Below are 24,636 nucleotides of genomic sequence, written 5' to 3' on the forward strand. Positions count from 1 at the left end.
TCCCCTGCACCCCTCATCATCAACGTTTGTGATTCCCCATCTCACACCCCCATCTCTCCCCCTCACCCATACACAATACTCACCCTCCACATCACACACAATACTCACCCTCCACATCACACACAATACTCACCCTCCACATCACACACTGTACGTGAAATCTTGCTCAGGCTGCAGGTATCCTGGCGGGGACAGATAGCAAGGGTTGCCGGTCACCAGGTTTTCACTGACGGTCGGATTGTTATTGTAAGCCGGTGCTGGCGCTGTTCCATTGCTGGCCTGGGACTGACAAATCTTGTTTGGTTTTACCATGACCTTTCGCCTTTTGAAGTCCCCATGATCAAAGATACTGGAAAAATCTGGCACCACACACCAATACCCTCCTCTAACTCGGTGTGCAGGAGCAATACGAAAAAAACACGGATCGATACATAACTTTTTCCTTATTGCACGCTTCAACATACGAGCATCTGGTGAAAATTTGTAAAAGTCATAATTTGAGATAAAATATTGATACATTTGACCAACTGTGGCCATCTTATCTGCTGCATTAATTGCGGACCATATTAAATAAGCGTACGTTATGTCGGGCTTTTTGCACAAGTACTGCGGCGGTGTACTCATTTCAGAACAGTAGAAAACCATTACTGTAATGTAAAAAATAAACTGTGCATTGAGTTATTATGAAACGCCTAAATTGATATAGTAACTTCTTCAGTACCAAGGTCAATTCACAATGGACCACTGTTGTTTTTTTTAAACACCTGCAAGTCGACACATTACTGTAGCACAAGCAGTACATTAGAATTCATTACAATTCATGAATATCTTCCACCTGGCGGATACGCGAAGAATTGCCCCCAATTAAATCCGAACCATTATAATTAAACAGATCAGCCGCGGGTGCTGGGCGGCATGAATGCGGGGATGCCCAAATTATTGCACATGGAATTCAGAAGATGCAACCGCTGCGCCCCCGAGAAGTTTTAAAATAAAGGCTGGCGCAGTAGTACATGCCGATAAGCGTACCAGGACGTTTGGTACTATCTCCCGGTCAAGGGATTTTGTCATCTCCGAAGCAGATGTGGTGGTTTGAACTACCTGCTGATTTGGAGTTCCAGAACTTTTCGGACTGAGTCCCGGTCAACTACAAACTTTGTTATATGGACTGTAGAAGCTAGGAAAAGCTAGTTTTTTTTTCACCCAGACCCGCTGGGTTTTTTTTCACCCAGACTCCCAGTAAGTGTGTCTCTTGTATATTGTAATTGACTGTTTGTGACGGTGAGGGGGTAACTATGCTCAATAATAAAAGTTAAGCCCACTTGGTTACCAGTGATCCGTGTTTTGGGGTCCTAGAGTGTAAGCTCTTGGACCCGGTTGACGTATATGCATTACTGTGACTGTGTGTAAATTATACGACAATAGAAGTTTTTTGGATTTTTACTTTTCCAGGAGTGCCAGCAAGCCAGAAGTGCTAGGCTATGTGTTTCTGGGTGGTTTGACGGATAAAGTCTTTACAGATTGCGGCTATTTAGCGGGGTTCCCGAGTTACAGGATACCCCAAAGATGTACCCGGGAATCAGGTGAGATTCTCAGATACATTGAAGCACAATGCTCCGGTCAAACTCCTACCCTGAAAACGGTCTTGAGACTCACCACTAGGATTACTGCTGTAGCACAGTCCGGAAGGTAAATGGGGCATAAGGGGTTAATGAATCCCTGCAACATACCCGGGGTCCCTCGTATAAAGGTGGGATGCCCGTTATATGCCCAGGCCACCCCGTATCCAGTATAGGGGTTCAGGGGATACTCCAGCTACAGAGATAGAAGAGAATCCCCTTAGAATGTAGCACAAAGAACACCTTATTACTTAAAAATCAATTTTATTATAATGAATTAAAATATATGTGTGAGGGATTGTAGACAGACAAAACAAACAAGTAAACATAAAATAAAAATTCGGAGAGTAAATCGCAAGGATAATCTAGGCGTAAATAACCAAACACTTGGTAGAACTGTGCAAATAAAGATTCTAACCACAAAAATGTTGTTGTGTTTATTTCAACTCCTATTGTCCTTAATGGGATGATAATCCCTGTAAACTAATAAATCAATGTAATGATTAATGTTAATGTATAGTGCACCTCCCATGAATGTCCTTAGAGGGTAACAATAAGCAATATAACCTTCCTAATGGAAATTGTTCAACCTGAAAACCCAAAAGAGTGGGTGGGTGTAGTAGCCCCTCCACCACTGAGCCAAATATAGCGATTAGCTCAGTTGGGTAACACTAGGAGGTACATTTCCCACAAAACTTTGGGTAAGAAGTTTTAAGCCCAGTGTTCAGCTCTGTGACTGATTTGAATCGTGAACGGACATGTTACAGCCCCTTGTATTGTATATCTTAGGAACACCAATGCTCAGAAAGGAAATCTATAGGTCTATATTAGAACCTAAAAACCCAAATAAGTGGGTGGGTATAATTACCCCTCCACCACCGAGCAAAATATTTTGTTTTCCTACGAGAATTAAAGATACTCCTAGATGTTGGCCTTGACAACCAAGTAATATCCAAACAAGAACACAAATATATTTTCAATACTAAACCACGGGTGGCTACCTTTTACACCCTACCAAAAGTCCATAAGAATCCATCTAAACATCCCGGTCAACCAATAGAATCCAGAATTGGTAATATAACGGAAGGACCGAGTGTCTATTTAGACCAGGTGCTGAAGCCATTTGTAATCTCTTCCCTCATATGTCGGGGACACAAGATGTCCTCAGGCATAACTGTAGAGGAAGTCTACACGTGGAACTCGTGCCTCGATGTGAAATCGTTATACACGAGCATTCAACACCCGGTGGGCATGCGAGCTGTGTCATACTTTCTACAAAGTAGGAGTGTTTTTCATATCACACATAATTTGTGTGTGATCTCGTACAATATGTACTTACACATAATTATTTTGTATTCAATCAAAAGATCTACCTCCAGGTACATGGAACTGCTATGGGCACCACGTGTGCCCCAACATATGCAAACCTGTACCTGGGGTGATGGGAGAAACACACCATCCTCAATGACCATCTCCAGAAATATACAGACAATATCATCTTATGGATACGTTACATAGACGATATCCTGGTCCTCTGGAAGGGAAGTAAAGATCTTTTTCTGCGTTTTGTAAAAGTATTGAATACTAATACCCACAATCTCGGATTAACCCATGAAATCAGCAAAGACAGTATAGTCTTTCTCGATCTCCGTGTGAAAATTACAAGCGATGGCAGAATAAAAACTTCAACACACACAAAGAAGACGGCAACAAATAGTTATTTGAGAGCAGACAGCCACCACCCCATGTCACTAATACAAAAGGCATACCCACCAGACAATTTCTCAGAATTCGGAGAAATTGTTCAGACATTGAGGAGTTTAAAGAACATGCCAAGATCATGACTGCGAAATTCCTACAGAGAGGGTATAGCCACAATAACATCAAGAAGGCGTACCATAATGCTCTTACATCGACATGATCAACTCTTACAGGATAAAATAAGATCAAGTGATCAGAAAGTCATAAGATTTATAGGCACCTACTCAGCACAGTGGGGAGAAATAAGGAAAATCTACAAGAAACACTGGCATGTTTTATTGCAAGATATGGATCTCCGTGAAGTACTCAATAAAAAACCTGACATGGTAAGCAAGGAATTTAAAAGACACTTTAGTCCACAAGTCATTATCAAGGCTTTCTCAAGGCTGTGAATTTAGTAACCACTCATGTTACTAAATTTGATCTCATCACGGGTGTTCTAGGTACATACCACAGGAACACCACATGAGGCGACTACTGGAGTGAGTTATCTAACCAATAGAAACACTCAACAGCACATAAATATCATACTGCATCCATGGGACCTCCCCTTCTCCTCACAGCCTTGAGAAAGTGTTTCCTACGCAAAACACGCGCGTCAGCACTGCACACGTGCACGCGCAGGATCAGCATTGACGTGGCAGCCTCCAGTCTCGCATAGTGAGCAGCCGCCAGACCCCACGCTCTTGCATCATTCACTTCAAAGGAGTAATGCTGTTCCTACTCGATACACAGTAGGTGGGGACATGTTAGTTTGGGATTTAGTCTACATTGCACGGTTGAGTCCATTCATTAATATGGACATAGGCAAGCATATGGCCACACCGTTGCATTGCTTTGCTGGTACACTACTTATTGCACACCTTTAGGGACCTACTTAGGAGCTCCAGAACAGTACCTGGTGGTCGCCCCATTCATTAATATGGGCATAGGCATACCCAATTAGCCACACCACCTTCTAGGTACCTTTATGCTATTTACCCACTGCTATAGCTGACTGCTGTCGGTATTAATGTAACTCCTTCTTACAGTGGCAGTCTCTGCACGTGACAACATTGTCACTCAACCAGTGTACCAACACGAGGACAGTGTACTCATAGGTAGTCTTAATACAATTAGTGACTACTTATGTACACAGCCCTATCACTTACTTCTGCCCTATCCCTGCTGTGTTAAGATACACCCTATTAGGATCAGCTGCATACCAGCTCCCTTGGGAACATTGATTCAATCCCACTTAATTGTTCCTATCGAATATTATCCGGAGTGCCTTAAGTACTCGACTTTGGATTTAATGTGTGTGTCCAATCTTTGGACTTTTAACCCCATTATTCTATACTGATGATCATTAAAAGTTTCTTTTAATATACTCATTAAACATTCAATTAGGGCACTGAGTGCTATAACTGGGTTCTTGTTCTCTATACTTACTTATGATGGTTCATCCATCCAGTTTTGGAACTATTGGTATTTATTTAATTTCTGTGTGCATCATACAGACATGCATTAAGTCAACTGTAATGTAATAACAGTTTTTTCAATAACATACACATTAGCATGCCTTTTCTCCCCTTGGAGTATAGGGAGACAGCACAACAGTTTTTGGCAGGGACTCAGTGTATACACTATGACACATTCACACATTGTTTCAGGGTCATTACCATTATCCTTCAACACCATCATTAAGTTGCATGTACTGTACATGATCCACAGGTGTTCAGGAAATAATAAGGTGCCCCAGGGACCAACATACCCTTTATGTATAATGCATCATCATTGTAAAAGGGGGGGGGAGGGTGGTGATCTGGGTTTCTACCTACCTTCCTCTCCCAAGTAATGCCTCATGGTGAGTTATGTCCTGCACTAAGCAGAGAGCACTGACCACAATGTCGTACTTATAGAGTCTCGGCCACACTCTCAAATATTATGAAGAGTATTGTGAGATTTTTTTGTAAAGAAAGGTCACTCAGAGTTTGTATAAGATAAGGTTTGTCATTTATTGTATCACAACAATATTCAGAAATATCACAACAAGCTTCTTATAAGCTGATGGCTAGCAGTTACAGTATGTTACCAATCCATTCCCAACTATGCAGAGATTATATAGCTAATATGCATTGTCATACTCACAAACCAAAAGATATTATGATAGGTCAGCCAGTCCCAGCTCAAGTCTCATCTGTGTGACTTCACACCTAAGTTCGGTTCTGAATCAACATGGAGTCATGCCAACCCTATATAGTATCCTATTGTTTGCTGCGTACGTGTGACATGTGACCATACGGTTCTGTGGTTAGTGACGTATGTTGTTTACCATTAGGAATTACAGTTACTGACGTATGATATATTTCATAATTTACCGTTAGACCACGGCTTGTTTACGTGAGTTAGTTCCCCTTTTATGCCTATGTAACCTGTCCCAATATCCTGCAACTTCTCAGCAAAACAAGCTATTATTTCTAAGACAAGAAAAGCCAGGATTTTAACAGTATACTCTAAGCTATACTAGGCCTTATAATGATACTATGTATATATGTACCTGTGACCTGTATTCATTATGCGTTATATGCCAGAAAATACCTGTAATCCATAACAGTGGGCACCTAATTCAATCAATTTTTTAATATGACCTCTGTGCCTTCAAAACAAAAACAAGGACGCAATGTGGTTTTTGGGCAACAGTATTGAACTCGTGATTAAGCACCGCTGACACCCTTATCATGTATCATTAAGTCTATATATACTTCTGTCTAGCATACAGTACTTACCTATAGGAAACCAGGGTTTGTATATTTTGTGTGCAGTCGCCTGACTTTCTGAAGTTTGTCTGGTTTGTTTACATACTCTGCGTTCCTCCCAATCAGATCTCAGTGGGCGGGATCAAGAAGTTGTGGGCTTCTCTGACAATGCATCCCTCACAAACACCTTGCTGATACACGAGGGCGGGCACTACTCTACCAGATCCCTGGGAGCCAATCATTACCTCAATCGGGAATATGTGGGCGGTTTTGATGACGCGACGCCATTTTGATTGACATAGGAGTACACCAATGAGAAGTTTAGCTTTCCTAATTGGCTGTAATCCTTATGGGTATAAAGACTATGGAAATCTTCCAGTAAACCGCCCCCGATGAAGCCTATTGGTGAAACGTACGTCGGGTACGTGTGACGTCAGCTAACCAGCGACGTCGACTGATTTGGAGAGGCAAGGACGTCCCTTTCAAGTCAAAGCGTTTCGGAGACTGTAGCCGTGGACAGCAAGAACGCTCTGACACTTGCTATAGTACACTCCCATTAATTTAGGAGGAGAAAATTAGCGAACACTTATATCTATGCTTCCAAACAGCTACAAAGCTGGGTACTGGATCTAACACCTCAGATTAATACCTGGAAGAGGTGTATATCCTATTACCACCCAACTGAGCAGATAATCATATTTTGCTCGGTGGTGGAGGGGTAATTATACCCACCCACTTATTTGGGTTTTTAGCTTCTAATATAGACCTATAGATTTCCTTTCTTAGCATTGGTGTTCCTAAGATATACAATACAGGAGCTGTAACATGTCCGTTCACGATTCTAATCAGCCACAGAGCTGAACACTGGGCTTAAAACTTCTTACCCAAAGTTTTGTGGGAAGTGTACCTCCTAGTGTTATCCAACTGAGCTAATCACTATATTTGGCTCAGTGGTCTAGGGGCTACTACACCCACCCATTCTTTTTTTGGGTTTTCAGGTTGAACAATTTCCATTAGGAAATTTATATTGCTTATTGTTACCCTCTAAGGATATTCATGGGAGGTGCACTATACATTAACATCAATCATTACATTGTTTTATTAGTTTATACAGGGATTATCATCCCATTAAGGACAATAGGAGTTGAAATAAACACAACAACATTTTTGTGGTTAGAATCTTTATTTGCAGTTCTACCAAGTGTTTGGTTATTTACTCCTAGATTACCCTTGCGATTTACTCTCCGAATTTTTATTTTATGTTTACTTGTTTGTTTTGTCTGTCTACAATCCCTCACACATTTTTTTAATTCATTATAATAAAATTAATTTTTAAGTAATTAGGTGTTCTTTGTGCCACATTCTAAGGGGATTCTCTTCTATCTCTATCCAACATTTCACCTTCCCCAGTGAGCACCACCTTTCTCAGATTTTGGGGATTTTTTAATTTTGACTACAACTCACCCTCCTTTTCTCATTAGAGCAAGGCTACACTATCACCCTCACTTGCCTTTGTGTGTCTATACTCCAGCTACGTTGCAAAGCTGAGAGGTTTTGGTAAAATAAGGTCAGTTTTTTACAGAATGTTAGGGATAAGGCTAGTGAGTATAAAGTAAAGATTCTCATTCTATCCTTCGTACCAGAACAGACTTAGTTATTTTAGCCAAGTAAAGTTTAACAGCATATTTTAATTAAGTGTACATTTAATACAGGTATATATGTTTGATGCACTGTATATGAACTGGGATTTCCAAGTCCTGGGTTCCGAAAGACCAGATGGCCACCAAGCTTGGTGCCACTGTGTCTACGCAGATCCTGGACTTGAAATCCTCAGGGATGCCATGGTGTTAGGGCAGGCGGAGTACTGGAGTTACACTCAAGTACCTGCATCTGTTAGCACAAAGGGCTATCCAGCCACCATTTGCCCATCCCCAGACTTTGCGGCGCCTGGACAGCAGGGGACGCAATATGCTAAGAGGCAGAGGTGCAGGTTGGCGATGCAGAATTGAAATCGTTGCCCACCTGGCTTCAGTATACAGGCAAATCGGTGATAGGCTGGCAGGGAAATTCCCACGCGCTGATTGGCTCTAGTGGTTTCTGAATGGGACTCCAAAACCTATAAGAAACCTTGCAGCCAATCAGGACCTCGGAGTCTAAGTGCCAAACCATTAGCGGCAAATTCAAAGATGCTCTGGGAGAAATAGACATGAGCCGGCTTCAGAGATTTCAAGGCAAGAAAGTCCCGCTTTTCAGGGGCCAAGTTCTGAAAATGGTACATAGCGGTCACGGCATGAATTGCATGCCGAATTGAGTTCCAGGACTTTTTTTAGTACCTCCCGGTCATTGGAAAGGACTCATACAGACTTCATTTTGTAGCCATTTGGACTAGGAAAGTTTAGTTTGTTAGCCCAGATCTCCAGTAAGTGTATTTTCTATTGGATATTGTGATCCATTGTGTGTATGTCTTTTCCTGGAATAAATTACAATCTATTTTACCTCCTTGTTTTGCTCAATAATATGATCCCGGTATAAAAGTTAATAAACCTGGTCTCCCGTGACAGTATAAGTCTGTTTCAATGGAATAAATGACAATTTGTTTTACCTCCTTGTTTTGCTCAATGTTATGATCTTGGTTAAAAGGTGTAAATGCTTGGTCTCACGACACCCAGTCATGAGTTTCATCCCACCATGTTTCAGTAATGTCTATATCATCATACTGCTCCCTTGTCAGGATTAATTCAAGCTCACCCATTTTATCGGTCAGGCTTCTTGCATTATCGAGCATACATTTATGTTTTGTTTGTCTGAACTATCATCTTATCTGCTCCTGCTTTTACTCCAATTGGACGTAGTCTTTAGACGTTTTCTAGTATTATCTATTTTTAATATGGGTGTCTCCCTGCTTGCCCAACTCCCACTTTCCCCCATTCTACCTCCATGACCCCTTGCTATTACCCCATCCCTATCTATTCTATTTAGTTTATCTGTTTTTTGTCCTTCCCACCTCCATGGTGGTTTAAAATCTCTACCAACCTTTTTAACATTCTCCCCCCCCCCCCCCAAGCAAAGAAGATCCCTGTTCATTGATGTGCACTGGATCCCTACCATAAAGATGACACTTTGGAAATGGAGTGTGGAAGTGCTCTTAAAAACCCCAAACCCTCCTTACTGCACCACTTTCTTAGCCACGCATTATCCTCCCTAATCTCCGACTTTCTCCCTGGGGTAGCGCATGACACTGGTAGTATTTCAGAAAATACTACCTTGGAGGTCCTTGCCGTAGCTTGTGGCCTAGATCCCTTAAATAATTTTTTTTAGGACCCTCCATCTTTCTCTAACTTTGTTATTGATGCCAAAATGTACCAAGACTGCTGGGTCAGTCCCAGTCCCTTCCAACAATCTGTCTACCCGATCCACAGTGTGCCAAACTCGAGCCCCCGGGAAATGATAAACTGTTCGGTTCATGGCAATAGATTACACCATCTACCTTCCTAATAATGGAGTCGCCACCCGCCACAATCTTTCTTTGTCTCTGAGTATCCCGAGTTCCCTCTGTGCTGGAGGAACTATTCCCCTGGCTGCAAGAGGAATCCCTCTCCCCCAGCCTTGCCATTCCTGCCCTGACACTGTCAATATCTTCACTCGATATGGCAAATCTATTGGGATGTGTCAGCTTAGAACTTACCTGCCTCTACCTCTTCTCCCTGCTTCACCTTATAGCTGGTTACCCAGCTACCTCCCTGCTCCTCACAGCGCCACCATCTGCACCACTCGTCCCTGCAAGGGCTTGCTCAGTAAGCACTAAACTCCTTTCAAGATTGTCAATGTCCCTCAATATTTCCGCAAGTTTCCTCTTCAGATCAGCAATCTCACTCTAAAGAGGCCCACCAGCTCACACTTATCACAGCGGTATGCTCCCTGAAACAGCAGTTCCAAGTGCGCATACATGTGGCAAGATGTGTATTGAGTAGCATTCTCAATCCTGCTCATTGTCGCAACTATGGAGTTATTAGTTCTAACAATTAACTGTACTATACTGTACCTTGTTTCACCCCTTCCTCGTGTACACTCCTCAGGTTCTGAATCCACACTTGATACAAACAGCACTTGACATAAAGCAGCAATCCAGTCACGCAGATCAGGACATTAATATACTAAAGCATTTGCATATATTTCAATGTGTATTTCTACAGGTATCGGCAAACAAGGGAGAGATAGGTGATGCAACGCCTTTTAACGATGCAGTCAACGTGCAAAAGATTTCAAATCTGTTATTTGATTATGGATATCATCTTAGAGGAAATGAGGTACACTGACCTAATACATTTATATGTAATCTTATTTTTTTATGCAATGGCTATTTGTACATTAATGTATGTTGAGGCATAAATATTTTAAGGCAGAATCCATCATTGATTTGTAAACAAATTATGAGTGGAATCTGTCTAGACTGCAGATGTTTCTCCCCAATATTTTTTTTATCATGCTGCTTAAGCTAGTCTATTTTTGGCCTGTGTACACAAAGTTTATTTAAGATTTTTGTTTAGTTGGGGAACTTCAATTGGGAGACACACCTCTTCAGTAGTCAATAAACATAACCAATTATGTAAATTTTAGGTTCTATACAATGGATTCACAGGACGTAAAATTACATCACAGATCTTCATTGGACCTACTTATTACCAGCGATTAAAGCACATGGTAGATGATAAAATTCATTCCCGTGCAAGAGGTCCTATTCAGATTTTGAACAGGCAGCCCATGGAAGGTAGATCTCGGTAAGTAATGTTTTGTTTTTATTACAGACAAGTTTTTTTGCAGCTAACTTTATTCTATCTTTGTATCACATACATTACTGAAAAGTTATTACTATTGAAAGTGTTTATATTTTAATTATGTTCAACCTGACTTTCCTCTGCATAGTGATGGGGGTCTGCGTTTTGGAGAAATGGAGCGAGATTGCCAGATAGCTCACGGAGCAGCTCAATTCTTACGGGAGAGGTTGTTTGAAGCCTCTGATCCTTACCAAGTTCATGTCTGCAATCTCTGTGGATTAATGGCAATTGCCAACACCAGGACACACACATATGAATGTAGGGGATGCCGGAATAAAACACAAGTACGTAACCCGTTGTATCTGTACTGTAGTTCTTATTTGTTATTTCGACACTTCACAATTAAATGAATGACCCTAGTCACTACAAGAAAAGTACCGTTAAGAGTATTCTACCCGTAACAATTTATAGATCTGCTCAAATTAAACTTTGGATAAGGTGAAGCATACATCTATTTATATTTAGAATTTGTATGTAGCACTTTATGAATTTTATAACTAGATTTGTTGTGAATATGGTTTTACCCCAGATTTCTTTCTAATGGTTTGTGACGAGAGGAAAAAAAGTACCTTGATCATCAATCTTTTAGATATTTTCAACAATAGTTGGTGATTTAATATAAGTATTTTTATTTCAAGTGTCAGCATCTGCAAAGGGATAATACATTTAAGTGTACAGTATATACAACAGCAGATCGCAGAAATGTACGGAATAACATCTTGAATAGTATAATAGGTTTATCGTGTTTTATGTACAAAAAGGATAGAGTACACTATACAAAAGTGTCTTATGAAAAAAGCCTACATTTAGCCTATAATAGTAATAATCCCCTCAGAACAGGGCATTACTGGCCAATAATGCCCTGGCTGGAAGAGTTGAAGGCCCGAGGCGAAGCCGAGGGACTTTAACCCAGCCAGGACATTATTGGCCAGTAATGCCCTGTTCTGAGGGGATTATTACTTAGTTATTGGGTTGTCACAAAGCCATAAACCAGTATCTTCACACAGTTATTTGAAGTTGAATATCTCCACCGTTCTGCTTGGTATTTTATTTAAACATTGATATTCTTCCAGCAGTGAGTGTTATGTTTGGAAGTTTTTGTCCCTCATGTTCTGGTGTTGTATATGATGATTTTTATCCTTGACCTTAGAGGTTTGAAGAGATCTGTACCCCCTATTAATCTACCCTTATCTTATATGCATATATTATTACTTCACCCAATCCACAAGCTCCACATTGCACCTTCCAGCTATCCCATAATAGGTGTTGGTGTGCCAGACTTAAGTTTCGAAATCCTGAAAGCACAGGATTTCTTAGGCTAAGGTCCCGGTCACGGCGCTCTAATGCGCGCCCGCACTTTCGTCTGCGCGTTCCGGCGATTCCCCGGTCTGCAGCTCACTGCAGGAGCAGAGAGCAGGGGGGGCGTGCCGGAGGAGTGACGGGGGCGCGGCCATGACGTCACCCGGCAGGTTCGCCCTCATTGGCTGAACCGCCGGGGGGCGTGCCTAGCCGCTCGACGCGAGTTGAGAGCAGGAGTAGCTCTCGCGCGAGCGCTGCGGCCCCCCCTCACAGCGGGCCCGGCGCCGTTGCGGGGAGGGCTCTGGTGAGCGCAGCGGACGCTGCAGCATGCAGCGGGGGCAAGGCCTTAGAAGTCTCTCGCTCTCGCAGCAAGTTTGTTCAGCCCCTTCCCCCTTCTCATACACATACAATAGAAAAGATAACACTGAACCAAGATGCAAGATAAAGCCTGGACACCCCCCCCCCCCCGCCCCGCCCTTCCCTATTAATAATACTTCCACAGTCCCACCTTTTTATACTTGAAACGAAAGTTCTCAGGTATAATCCAACATTAGTTCATCAATTTCTTGAGTCTTCTGAATTCCAGATTAGCCATCTCTTCCTTGAGGACTTTTTTTTTTTTTTTTTTTTTACATTTTATTGATATTCTTAACTTAAGATATATTACATTTCATTCCAATCTTTCAAACAAGATGCATTTGTAGTCTCAAATATCATGACAATCATATACAAATCATAAAGAAATAACCAGAGGTGAGGAAGGGATTGTGTTGAAGGTCTACTTTGTCCTTTGTTGTCTAAGCTTATTTAGTTTATTCCCGATTCTTGTGGAAGCTTCTAGAATTTGTTCTAGTTCCCTTTTTTTGGTTGGCTCGTTCTGGCTCCCGTGCGGTCCCATTCGCAGTCTTTGGTCCCAAAACCCCTATTACGAGTCAAAGGAGAACGCATCTAGAACTATCAAAGCAGTATCGTGGTGGGATTCACTCCTGGGATGTCCGTCAGGGATTGCCACGGCAACCAGACTTTTTGGAATTTATTGCCAGTCATTCACCAAATTTGTTCATTTCTCCATCTGGCACACACACCAAATTTTATTCCTAACTTTGTCCAAGGTTGGAATCTCATTCTGTTTCCACAATGCCGCAATCTCGCACCTCGTTGCTGTCAAAAGTGGGAAATTAATTTAGAGCTAAATCTGGATATACCCAAAATCCTCTGTAGCCAATCCTTAATTTGCTCCCATAGGGGAGTTAAACGAGGGCAGGACCACAGCATGTGCAACAACTCCGCTGGCTCTCTACATTGTTTAGGGCACAATGGGGAGTAACCTGGGATGAATTTGGATATTAAGTGGAGTAAGATACCACCTCATTAGGACTTTATATGCGTTCTCTTTTAAGGTCTTGCAGATTGAACTTTATGAAGCTGCCAGAAAAATCTCCTCCCAATCTTTTGAATCTAATTCTTCTCCTAAGTCTGTTTCCCATTTAGCTACAGTATATATGAGAGTTTCCTTTCATATTCAGCGCCAGAACGGATCACTTTGTACAATAGTTAGGTTAGTCCACTTGTATCTGTTTCTAATATACAGAGTTTTTCAAAATTCATCAATGGAGGGCGGGGAGTAATTTTATTATAAAAAGCCAGTATCTGAAGGTAACTAAAAAAAATTCAGAGTTGCGAATGTCTTTGTCTGACTTAATTTGGTCAAAGGTTTTGATACCCACCCTCCAGATCCTTGAGTTTACAAAACCCATTTTGTTTCCAGATTTTAAAATCCGCGCTATTCAACCCCGGAGCAAAGTCGAGGTTATCAAGTATTGGGGTCATTAAAAAATGTTTGGAAGTCAGGGAACATCTAAATTTGGAGGCCTCCCAAACTGCTAATGAATTGGTCATTGAGGAAAGTGGCTCTTGGATGGATTTAAGCATCCTTTTCGGGGACCAATTCAGATTATGTAATGTCAAAGGAGAGCAAATCTCCCTTTCCAGATCTACCCTTAGTTTTGAAAGGTTCGTGTGCCATTTTGTAATTTGACATAATTGGGTCGCCCTATAGTATGATAACAGGCAAGGTACTGCCAGCCCTCCCACCAGAATTGGTCTCTTTATAGAATGTTACTTTTAACTCTCTGGGTTTTACCTTTCCATATAAATGTAGCTATTAACTTCTGCACCAAGCCAATATCCTTCAGCCCAACTGGTACTGGCAGAGTTTGGAACAAGTAGAGAAGTCAGGGAAACAGATTCATGTTGATACAGCACATCCTTCCAAACCAGGAAATACTATATGAGGACCACCGCCCCATATCTCCTTTCAACATTTGTAGTATACTAGGGTAGTTCGCTTTGCACAGAGTCTTATAGCTATTGGGGATGTCAATTCCTAAATACTTAATGGCTACTGGTTGCCAGTTAAAGTTTATAGAGATCAGCTTTTCTAAATCTTTGGGAAGATTCACATTTAGAGCTTCTGATTTGGCTTGGTTTATTTTGAAGCCCGATATTCTATTGAATTTACCTAGCAGATTAAATAGATTGGGTAGGGAGGTGAGCAGCTTTGATAATACCAGTATGACATCATTGGCGTATAAAGACAATTTATGTAATTATTCCTTAATTTGAATACCCAAAATATTCGGGTTCTTTCTAATTTGGGCTGCTAGTGGGTTCCATGCGTAAGGCGAACGTGGGCACCCCTGTCTGGTACCACTCTTAATCTGGAAGGTTTTAGAGGGAAAGCCCTGATGTCACCCTTGCGACTGGGTTAGAATACAGTATCATAATTGCCCTTAAAATGTTGCCGCCAAATGCTCCTAATATGGCCTTTTCAATATGACCAATCTATTCTATCAAAGGCTTTTTCCGCATCTAGACTTAACACCATGCTCGGGGTCTTTTTGTTGGTAGTCAATTCAATCAAGTTAATTATTCATCTTGTGTTGTCTGCTGCTTGCCTATTCTTAATAAATCCTACCTGGTCAGGGTAGATCAGTCGCGGAAGACTATGACCCAGTCTATTTGCTAGTAATTTAGAATATATTTTGATGTCCGAATTTATTAGTGATATTGGACTATAACTTTTACAATTTTTTGGGTCTTTACCTTCTTTGAATATTACGGAAATTAAAGCCTGGAGCATTTGACTCGGGAATGAGGCAACCTGCCAGTACTGCATTATACATTCTCAAAAGGTATGGGGCTAAAAATTAGCCACATTTTTTGTAGTAAAGATTAGAAAATCCATCAGGGCCTGGGGCTTTTGGAGGGTTTCAGATTTTTAATGACCTCTAATACCTCTTCTATAGTGAAGTCACTTTGTAACTGCTCCCTCTCCTCCCCACTCAACCCAGGCAAATCCGAGTCTGTCAAGAATTCCGTCAGAGCTTGCTCTGTTTTGGCCCCGTGGGCGACCTTTTCTTCATTATAATATTATTATAATCCTCATATTGTTTGAATATTTCTACAATTAGCTTGGGTAAATCCCCAGATTTACTACGGATATTACTAATGTTCTAGTTTGCCTGTTCCTAATTTTATTTGCTAGCATGGTATTTGGCCTGTTTGCTTTTTTATAAAACTTCCTCTTTGACCAATTCAGCCTGGGAGGTAAGTAATAAATGTAACTTAATTCTTGCATCTTTTAGTTCTTTCAGAGTGTCCTTTCCCTTAGTTCGCTTGTGTAGAGCGGAGAGTTTTTGCAATTTATCCTGAAATTTATCTACTCTTGCTTTCATCTCATTTTTACGCCCTGCCGCTATGTTAATGAGGGAATCTTTGATTTATGATCCTCCGTGAGGGTCAGAAAGGGATTCTACATTGCCTTTATTCATTCGAAAGAACTGGTCTATTTCTACATTAAGTGTCGGTAGATTGTTAGAGATTGACCTTGCAGCTTGCCTACTAGGATTAAATATCTTCCGTCTCTATCCCTCTTGACTTGTTCAACAACCAGAGAGAACGTATTTTGAAGCAGGATTGCTACTCCACGCTTCTTAACAGGAGCTGAGGATAAATACCAGTGTCTGTGATCCTTGTCAAAGTATTTTGGGAAACTAGATGTGCTAAAATGAGTCTTCTGAAGGAGAATGACATCAGCATTCTTTCTCTTGTAGTCCAAGAATGTTAGACATCGCTTGCACGGATTATTTAGGCCTTTCACATTGTGTGAGATAAATGTTAATGACGTGGATATGTGCGTCAGACCGCTCACCCCTCTTGCCTCTGTTTTAGAACCGCACAGGAGTCTCCCCGAGCGCCGCCGCCTGTTGCGATACATCTTGACCTAAAAGACAAACTGGGAGGGAAGGGGGGAGGGACTAAGCTCACGGCAATAATGGGAAAACATCAACAATTTATCTGAGTCTATAAGGGCCATATGTGGCCTAGACTCAGCCGCACTTGGGGAACAGTTCCTCCCCTGGTGCACAGCTAATAGGGCCCGGAGTACCGGACCACGAGGGCGTTCTTTGTTGGTGTTGGGTATTCCTATCCCTAGCACCAAAGAGTTGGAACATGGAGGTAGCCCAGGCAGGGCAGCTCCCGCTCCAAACCCAGCCCTGCAAGTAGTACATTATATTTCAACTAAACCAACTATACTGTACATGTGAACAATTACAAAACAACTGTAACCCAAACCAAAACATCAACAGAAAGCTCCCCATCCCCACAGTCAATGTGTAGGGTTATCGGCGAACAGTCCTCAGGGGTATCCATAGTGTCCGTGTATTTGAACCTGTATTAGGCAGCTACACAGTTAGCCTTTTGGCCTCTGATGTTAGACCTAAGCACAGACTTAATCTCCCTATTATATCTGTCCAGGTATTTAGTCTGATCTTATACTCTGGCTCATACCTCCCTAGCCCAACCATCAGGTTCCCTTAACAGCCTGCCACACTGAACCCTGAGCCTGCTTCCATGGACCCCTAATGTCCCTGTGTTTTCAGATGAGGATCCTTGTTATATCTTGAACCCAGGCCACTTCCCCAGCCAGTATATGCTCCCCAGGCTGTCCCCACCAACCCAAATAGAATTTTAATCCATTATCCTAACCTACACGATTATCTCACTCCTGCCAGAAATTTAGACTCTGGATAGAAGCTTCCTCCCCCCACTAATCTCACCCATTGTATGTTATTTCCCCTTTCACCCTGCTGTGGGCCCTTAAGATTGTTTGCTGCCCTTTCTTCTGCTGCTTGGAACCTCCATCTTTAATGAGCCACCTTTTTAAATGGACCGGACATCTCGGTTCATTCCCTTTACTTTAACTTCTGGGACTCCTATCTCTCCTTCCCTAGACTATCTCTCTACGGTCTATTGTGATGGGCCTCACTGTATAACATCCCCACTTTATCTGTAGATCGTGGATTTCGTGTCAGGGCTCTCCTGCCAGCGCTCGGTCACTTCAGCCTCCGCTCATTGGGCACTTCAGCCCCCGCACCTGGGGCAGACTATGCGAACCCCGAGCCAGGTACAGGGGCCCACCGGCATTTGTTCCGCTGCTGCTGCCAAACCAGTGTCTTTTGCGTGAACCGCCATGTTGATTCCTCCACTGATGCTGGAGCGCCGGCGTTAGATTCCTCCAAGTGGCTCTCGCCTGAGGCCACCGCTCCCCTTCTTGGTTATCACGCTTCTCCGTTGTTGGGGCCTCCATTATGGGAATAACCAAATGTCCCTCTCCTCGTTCCCGGGTGGGTCCTCCATGTGCACCCCGGACTCTGCATGGTTTCCAGTTGTATGTTGCCGGCAGGGGAACTCTGTAGGAGAAATGAGTGGTAATGGTTGAGTCACTTTCAGTTAATTGGTTGGTCTGGGGAAGTTACCATGTTTCTTTAAGGCCTTAATTGGTTGCCATTCTTCCAGGACCGCGTGTTGATAGTCACATCCCTCCAGGACTCGTCCAGGGCAGGCTCGTCCTCCACACAGTAGGTGAAGTTTGATTTAATTCCCAGTTTTGACAGGAATTCACCTCCTCCTTACAGCGATTTTAATGGACACTGCCCGACCTTATTTAATCACCAGGAGTCAAAAGGGAAACGTCCACCACTACCGGGCGCCATGTTCCCTCAGGACTCTGGTTATCGGCTGTAGTCTGCGTCTACTTTACAGGGTGTTAGACAGATCCTGGTAGACCTGTAAGTTTATATCTTCGAATGTTACTGCTGCGGCACAGTTTATTCGAGCATTTGCCCGTTCTGTGCCGCAGCAGTAGCCTGGCGCGCGCCCGAGAGTGACGGGCGCGCGCCGAAGCAGCGGAAGAGCGCCCTCCGATCGGGGCGCTCTCCCTACCGCTGCCGGGTCCGCCGGGTCCCCCGGAACCCCCTGCCGCTGTCCCGCGATCGCGGGACACCAGGGCTCCCTCGGGGAGCCCCTGGACGCGCGTGCAGGGGGCGCACGCTCCCGAAGACGCGTGACCGCGCGTCTATGACGCGCGGCACGCCAAGGGGCGGCCACTAGCAAGCCGGGAAATCTCCCGGCTTGCGGATCTGGCCGATGCGCAATAAAGCGTGTCGCCAGTGTATGGTAGGAGAGTTGCGTGTAATCATACATAGCGCTTCTTTCACTTTTGAAATAGTGAAATCGTATGATTACATGTCTTGGGCTCTCACTTGATTGGGGATGAGCTCTAAGGGCCCTGTGGAACCTATCTAGGAGAATATCTGCCTCTGTTTTTCCTGGAAGGAGCGAGGTTATCCATCTAGTGATTAAGTCCTCAATTTCAACAATTTCCTCTGGGATCATCTGATTAGCACATTGTTTCTTCTATCCCGGTTTTTAGAATACTCCTCCTGTTTGTCAATGATACCCGCTACTTGTGCCTTTAGATAGCCAGTTGTTTTTTCTGTTTTTCTCACTGCTTTGATTGTAGCATCCATTTTCTGTCTCCGATGAGATTAATGTCCCTCCTTATCTCCTGTAGCGCAGATTATAATAATGACTTTAAATCATTGAACAGAGATTTCCGGTCCTTTTTAAGATCACTTCCTGTGACCAGTTCCCTGTCTCCACTGTCGGCTCTTTCCTCTGTGCCTTCATCTCAGAGTCAGAGCCGTTGGAGGGGCTCTTCCCGCTTTGCCTACATCTGAATTAGTGAAATATTTCTTCAAATCCATTGCCTGCTTTAGTTTTTTCTAATCTGGTTGCCATCCCTGAGTCCTCCACTACCACTTCTTATGTTTTGTATATACATATTTTTGGTTTAATAGTTATTTTGTGTGTTATGAGGCTGGGTACTGGCAGAGCTGTTTCTTTATGCTGCCATACCCATTGCCACCACGCATGCGCCTCGACTTTTTTTTTTTTTAATGCAGTTTTCTAGATCCTTTGCCAATAAGACGTCATACTTGTCTGGCTAAATACAAAGATTGTACCCGAAAGTCAGTGTGATATTGTGCTAAAAGTTATAGTGGGGGAACTGGGACTGTTTTTCTTCATTTCCTTGAACAGTCATTATTGGGGTTTGAGGTCCAAGGCATCGCGCATATATCAGCTTGGCACCGACAAAGATCACACAGACTACAAGAAAACAGATCACAATTAACCCAATCCACAAGCTCCAAATTGCACCTTCTAGCTATCCCATAATAGGTGTTATTGTGCCAGAATTAAGTTTCGAAATCCTGAAAGCACAGGATTTCTTAGAACTCTCTTGCAGCAAGTTTGCTCACCCCCTTCCCTTTTCTCATACACATACAATAGAAAAGATAACACTGAACCAAGATGCAAGATAAAGCCTGAACCCCCCCCCCCTCCCCCTGCCCCTTTCCATCTCAATCAATAATTCTTCCACAGTAATGATTACAAATATTTTTTCTCTTTCAGATCTCACTGGTGCGAATGCCCTATGCCTGTAAACTTCTGTTCCAGGAATTAATGTCAATGAGTATTGCTCCACGCATGATGTCTTCATAGCACAATTGGTTTTGGCTGTTTTTTTTTTTTTATTATATATAAATATATATATATAATATGTAATAAATCACAGTGAAGTATGATGTGCAAATTGCTTTTTGTAAAAATAAATACATTGTTTTCTAAACAAAGGTGTCCCAAAAATACTACGTAATACATGGAGAATTACATTTAGGTGAAATGGTGCTGAGCAGAAGATGTTTTTGAGTACATTATTGTTGAGAATGTTCAATGATTTCACTGCTCTGGGTTTGTGGGGAATATTTTTTTAGTTGGAATAAGTTTAATGTTCTATTAAATTCAATATGTAATGTTCAAACATCTATTATTTTTAAATGATGGTATCCTTGATGTTAGCAGGCTCATTATCTTCGTCATATATCCATATTTGGTGTCAAATTAAAGTCTAATTTTCCCTGTAAAAGGTAACTTGGGAAATAAAACCGGAGTGCAGTATACTACCTCCTACAAATTTAAACTAATCTGCTATGTGTTGTGTAATGATTTTAACAGAACCTTAAGTCCTCTGCCTGTTTCATTTAGTCTGATTTCACAGATTACTACTTGTATAGTATACAAATACTTGTGTCTTTTATTTTATGCATTTTTCTCCACAATAATACCTTTAAGTGCTTTGCCTAGGTTACCACCATATTTCTCCCCATCCCCAAAATTGTTTTACACATCGTTCCATAACTACATAGTTACATAGTAGATGAGGTTGAAAAAAGACATAGGTCCATCAAGTTCAACCTATGCTAAATTTAGACAACAGATACTTTATCCTATATCTATACTTACTTATTGATCCAGAGGAAGGCAAACAAAAAACCCCGTGAAGTGCGTGGCATTCGGAAAAAAAATACCCAAACAAACCGGAGATGTTGGAGAATAAAAGGGGCTGTGACAGTATTGTCCCCGAATATATTTGTACATAGTTATCATATCCCCTTTTAGACGCATCTTTTCTAATGTAAATAAATCTAATTTAGCTAGTCTCTCCTCATAAATTAGATTGTCCATCCAATTGTACTCCATATTCAAGGTGTGGTCTTACTAATGCTTTGTAAAGGGGCATAATTATGTTTACTTCCCTTCCATCCATTGCCCGTTTGATGCAAGATAAGATCTTGTTTGCCTTTGCAGCTACTGCATGACTTTGGGCACTATTGCTAAGCCTGCTGTCTACAAGCAGTCCTAAATCCTTCTCCATCAAGGATTCCCCCAATATATCTCCATTTAATTTGTAAATCGCCTTTTTATTCTTGCATCCCAAATGCATAACCTTACATTTATCTGTATTAAACCTCATCTGCCATTTACCTGCCCACATTTCCAGTCTCTCCAAGTCCTTCTGAAGAGAAATTACATCCTGCTCTGATTCTATTACCTTACACAATTTAGTATCATTAGCAAAGATGGAGACTTTGCTCTCGATCCCAACCTCAAGGTCATTAATAAACCAGTTAAAAAGCAGGGGTCCCAGTACCGATCCCTGAGGTACTCCACTCACGACTTTAGCCCAACCTGAAAAAGATCCATTTATGACAACCCTCTATTGTCTGTCCTTTAACCAGTTTTCAATCCAGGTGCATATATTATTACTGAGTCCAATTTTCTTTATTTTGTACACCAACCTCTTGTGTGAAACCGTATCAAAAGCCTTTGCAAAATCTATGTAGACCACATCAACTGCATTACACCCTGGTTTAAATTCCTACTTACCTCCTCAAAGAAACAAATAAGGTTAGTTTGGCATGATCTATCCTTCATAAATCCATGCTGACTATTACTAATAATTTTGTTTTCCTTTAGGTATTCCTGAATATTACTCTAAAGGGGAATGGGACCGCTCATCCTCTAATATACATTGGATAGTAGGTATAGGCAGGTGCTATAAAGGGAATAATTGGCATAAATTGTCGGTGTGATCCAAGAGGGATCAAAAAAAGTTCCCCAAAGTTAAGCACTCAATGCCGGAATATATTATTCTGGATGACAATTATCCAACAGGAAAATTACCTGTATTGACTGTATAGGGAATAGATAACCCTAGTAGTACCAATAAATCCGAAGAAAAATAATAAAGTTTTATTCAAGTCATTAGTTATTAAAAACACATACACATCATTCAAAACTTGTTTAAAAAACCCTGTTCAAAGGTGGCTAAAGTGGTCAGAGTCCAAATTGGATATCCTCTATTAATATAGTCTTACTGACTCACATGCATCCATATCAGTGTTTACTATTGAGAACCGAAATAGTATAGTGATCAAAATGGAGGGTGTTAGCTTTATGAAACAATAAGTATATGAGCTCTGTTATTCCTCACACTGAGAGTTGTCTCTTTTATACTGTTGTGTATCAAAGTGTGTGTCGATGTAACAACATACTCTCAAACACCTCAGCCATATACAGATGTAAATCACTTAGCACAAAGGTGGACTGATAGACGGTATTATAGTCGCATAGATTGACCAAATGATAACAGTTGATATTATACTTGGTCAGTATCTAGATCGGGTACAAGCGGTATAATTGCAGACACACTGCACGGCTCCGCTGACACTAAACAGACGTTATATGTGTACGCACACAGTATATTTGCAGACATACTACACGGCTCCGCTTATACTAAACAGATGTTATATGTGTATGCACACAATATATTAATATTGCCCGATCTAGATTCAACTCCAAAAGACATAAAAACTGGAATAAAAACACAACATTGTTCCTCAATTAGGACACCTACCCCTCCTTTTGAAGCTAAAACATAGTCTAAAGCAATTCTGTTTTGTAAGGCCATAAGCCTAATCTGAACCTGTCTTGGTTTAATGATGAAATTAAAAACTGCAAAATTAAGGCTACATCCTTCCTGTAAATTGTTATCTAACTAAGCATACATTTTTACACAGGTTTCATTGGTTGGTGGAGACACTTGAAGCAATTCTTGTTCCTAGTGTGTGATACACCCTTTAAAGAGGTTCCCTTAAAAAAATTGGAAAAATACAGAAATTATACACAATACTAAAAACCTTATTTTATGCAAGCAACCTTTCTTTGGATATGCAGTTGCTAGATAAAAGAAATTGCATCTATCTCTATCATCATATATTTTCAGAATCATCACAACATTCTATTACTGAGAATTGAGGGGGTTTGGTATCTGTGGAAGCGAAATGCATGATCCTCACCCCTGCACACATTGTATACATCATTCACTCAGAATATCAGAACAGACAATGTCTGCGATGGTCAACATGGCTGACTTATGATCCTTTCCTTGTAGCTGACGCACGCTCCTGGGTGACCCCCTCCTCTCGGTGGAGGTGCAACACACTTCTGGATCAAAGTTTTGCTGCACATGACACATACATATAGAGAGTGATGAGTACTGCCAAAACACATACAAGAGCTTTCACAAGCCACGCTTCCAGGAAACCAATCCTCCCATCAAGGCTCAATTGTACATACACCTTAAATTTCTAACTTAACACACACTAAAGAATAAAAATATTGAGTCTCTGAAAAAATGAAATGTTCTGATAAAACCGGCCTTAGCCTGGTGTCTTATTTTCCTCGTTGGTTAACGGTTAGAGTTTTGACTCGGCAAGACGTTAACTTGCTGTGGCTGTGCTTTAGGTGACTTTGGTCTTTGGTGGAGCTGGAACGAGCTTTACGTGCTTTGGGTCCAGGAAAAGAACTCTGCCACTTTAATTGCTGTATTGATGGTTACTTTAGGCCCTTTCACCTGGGATGAAAAGCATGCTTGTGCAGGAAATACGTGACTATTAACCCCATCTCGAGTAGGTGCACTTTCAACGTTGCCTAGAGAGACTCAAAAAAATGTTTTAGTTGCATACAACATATTGTTTTATTACCAATAACATGGTCCTTAATTCGTTCCTTTGGACTGCTGATAGTTACAAGTCATCCCATATGTGTCTCATAGGGAGATAAGTTATACCTACTGTAGGAATAAATTCTTGTATCAATGTGTTTACTCCTGTCTTAGCATCCGCATATAGACAGAGGTATTCCCTATTAATGTTCCTAATTCTTTCCTCAAATTAACCTAAGTAGCCAATGTGAACCTGACTTTGATACAATCTAAGTTCCTGAAACTTTGGGGCCTCATCCCTTGCCAAACCACTTGCTTCCATAATTAATTCTATCCTGTCTGCAGGCCATATCCCTAAGACCTGGGAAACTGCCAGAGTTTGTCCCAATCTTCAAAAGTGGGGACAAAAAAACACTGTCTCAAACTACAGGCCAATCCCTCTTCTCCCACTACTATCCACAGTCATGGAAAAAAAATCCCCTCCCAATTAAGCAATTATTTTACCCATACAAATTTCCCTAGCCCATCCCTATCTAGTTTTTACCCCAAACACTCCACTGTAACTATTCTGCTAAAAAATTGAAATGCCTTGTATATAATGCATACCTTATTCACTTATGTACTGCTTT

At 41.6% G+C, this 24,636-nt stretch overlaps 1 protein-coding gene across 5 annotated transcripts in view; it reads left to right on the plus strand.

The window, feature by feature from the left end:
• POLR2B (RNA polymerase II subunit B) overlaps nucleotides 1–20,645 on the plus strand; it is a 299,158-nt gene extending 278,513 nt beyond the window's left edge. For 4 of the 5 annotated variants that reach the window (XM_075603624.1, XM_075603633.1, XM_075603642.1 and 1 more), the window contains 4 exons: nucleotides 10,312–10,425; nucleotides 10,736–10,896; nucleotides 11,042–11,237; nucleotides 20,074–20,645. In XM_075603624.1, coding sequence (XP_075459739.1) covers nucleotides 10,312–10,425; nucleotides 10,736–10,896; nucleotides 11,042–11,237; nucleotides 20,074–20,163 — 561 coding nt within the window. In that variant the 3' untranslated portion in view covers nucleotides 20,164–20,645. Of the gene's footprint in view, nucleotides 1–10,311; nucleotides 10,426–10,735; nucleotides 10,897–11,041; nucleotides 11,238–20,073 lie in introns of those variants that run through there. The other variant, XM_075603650.1, reaches the window with a different exon arrangement.
• The last annotated feature ends 3,991 nt before the right edge of the window (nucleotides 20,646–24,636 follow it).

This window comes from Ascaphus truei, chromosome 1, assembly GCF_040206685.1.
Source record: "Ascaphus truei isolate aAscTru1 chromosome 1, aAscTru1.hap1, whole genome shotgun sequence".
In the NCBI taxonomy this organism is placed as follows: domain Eukaryota; kingdom Metazoa; phylum Chordata; class Amphibia; order Anura; family Ascaphidae; genus Ascaphus; species Ascaphus truei.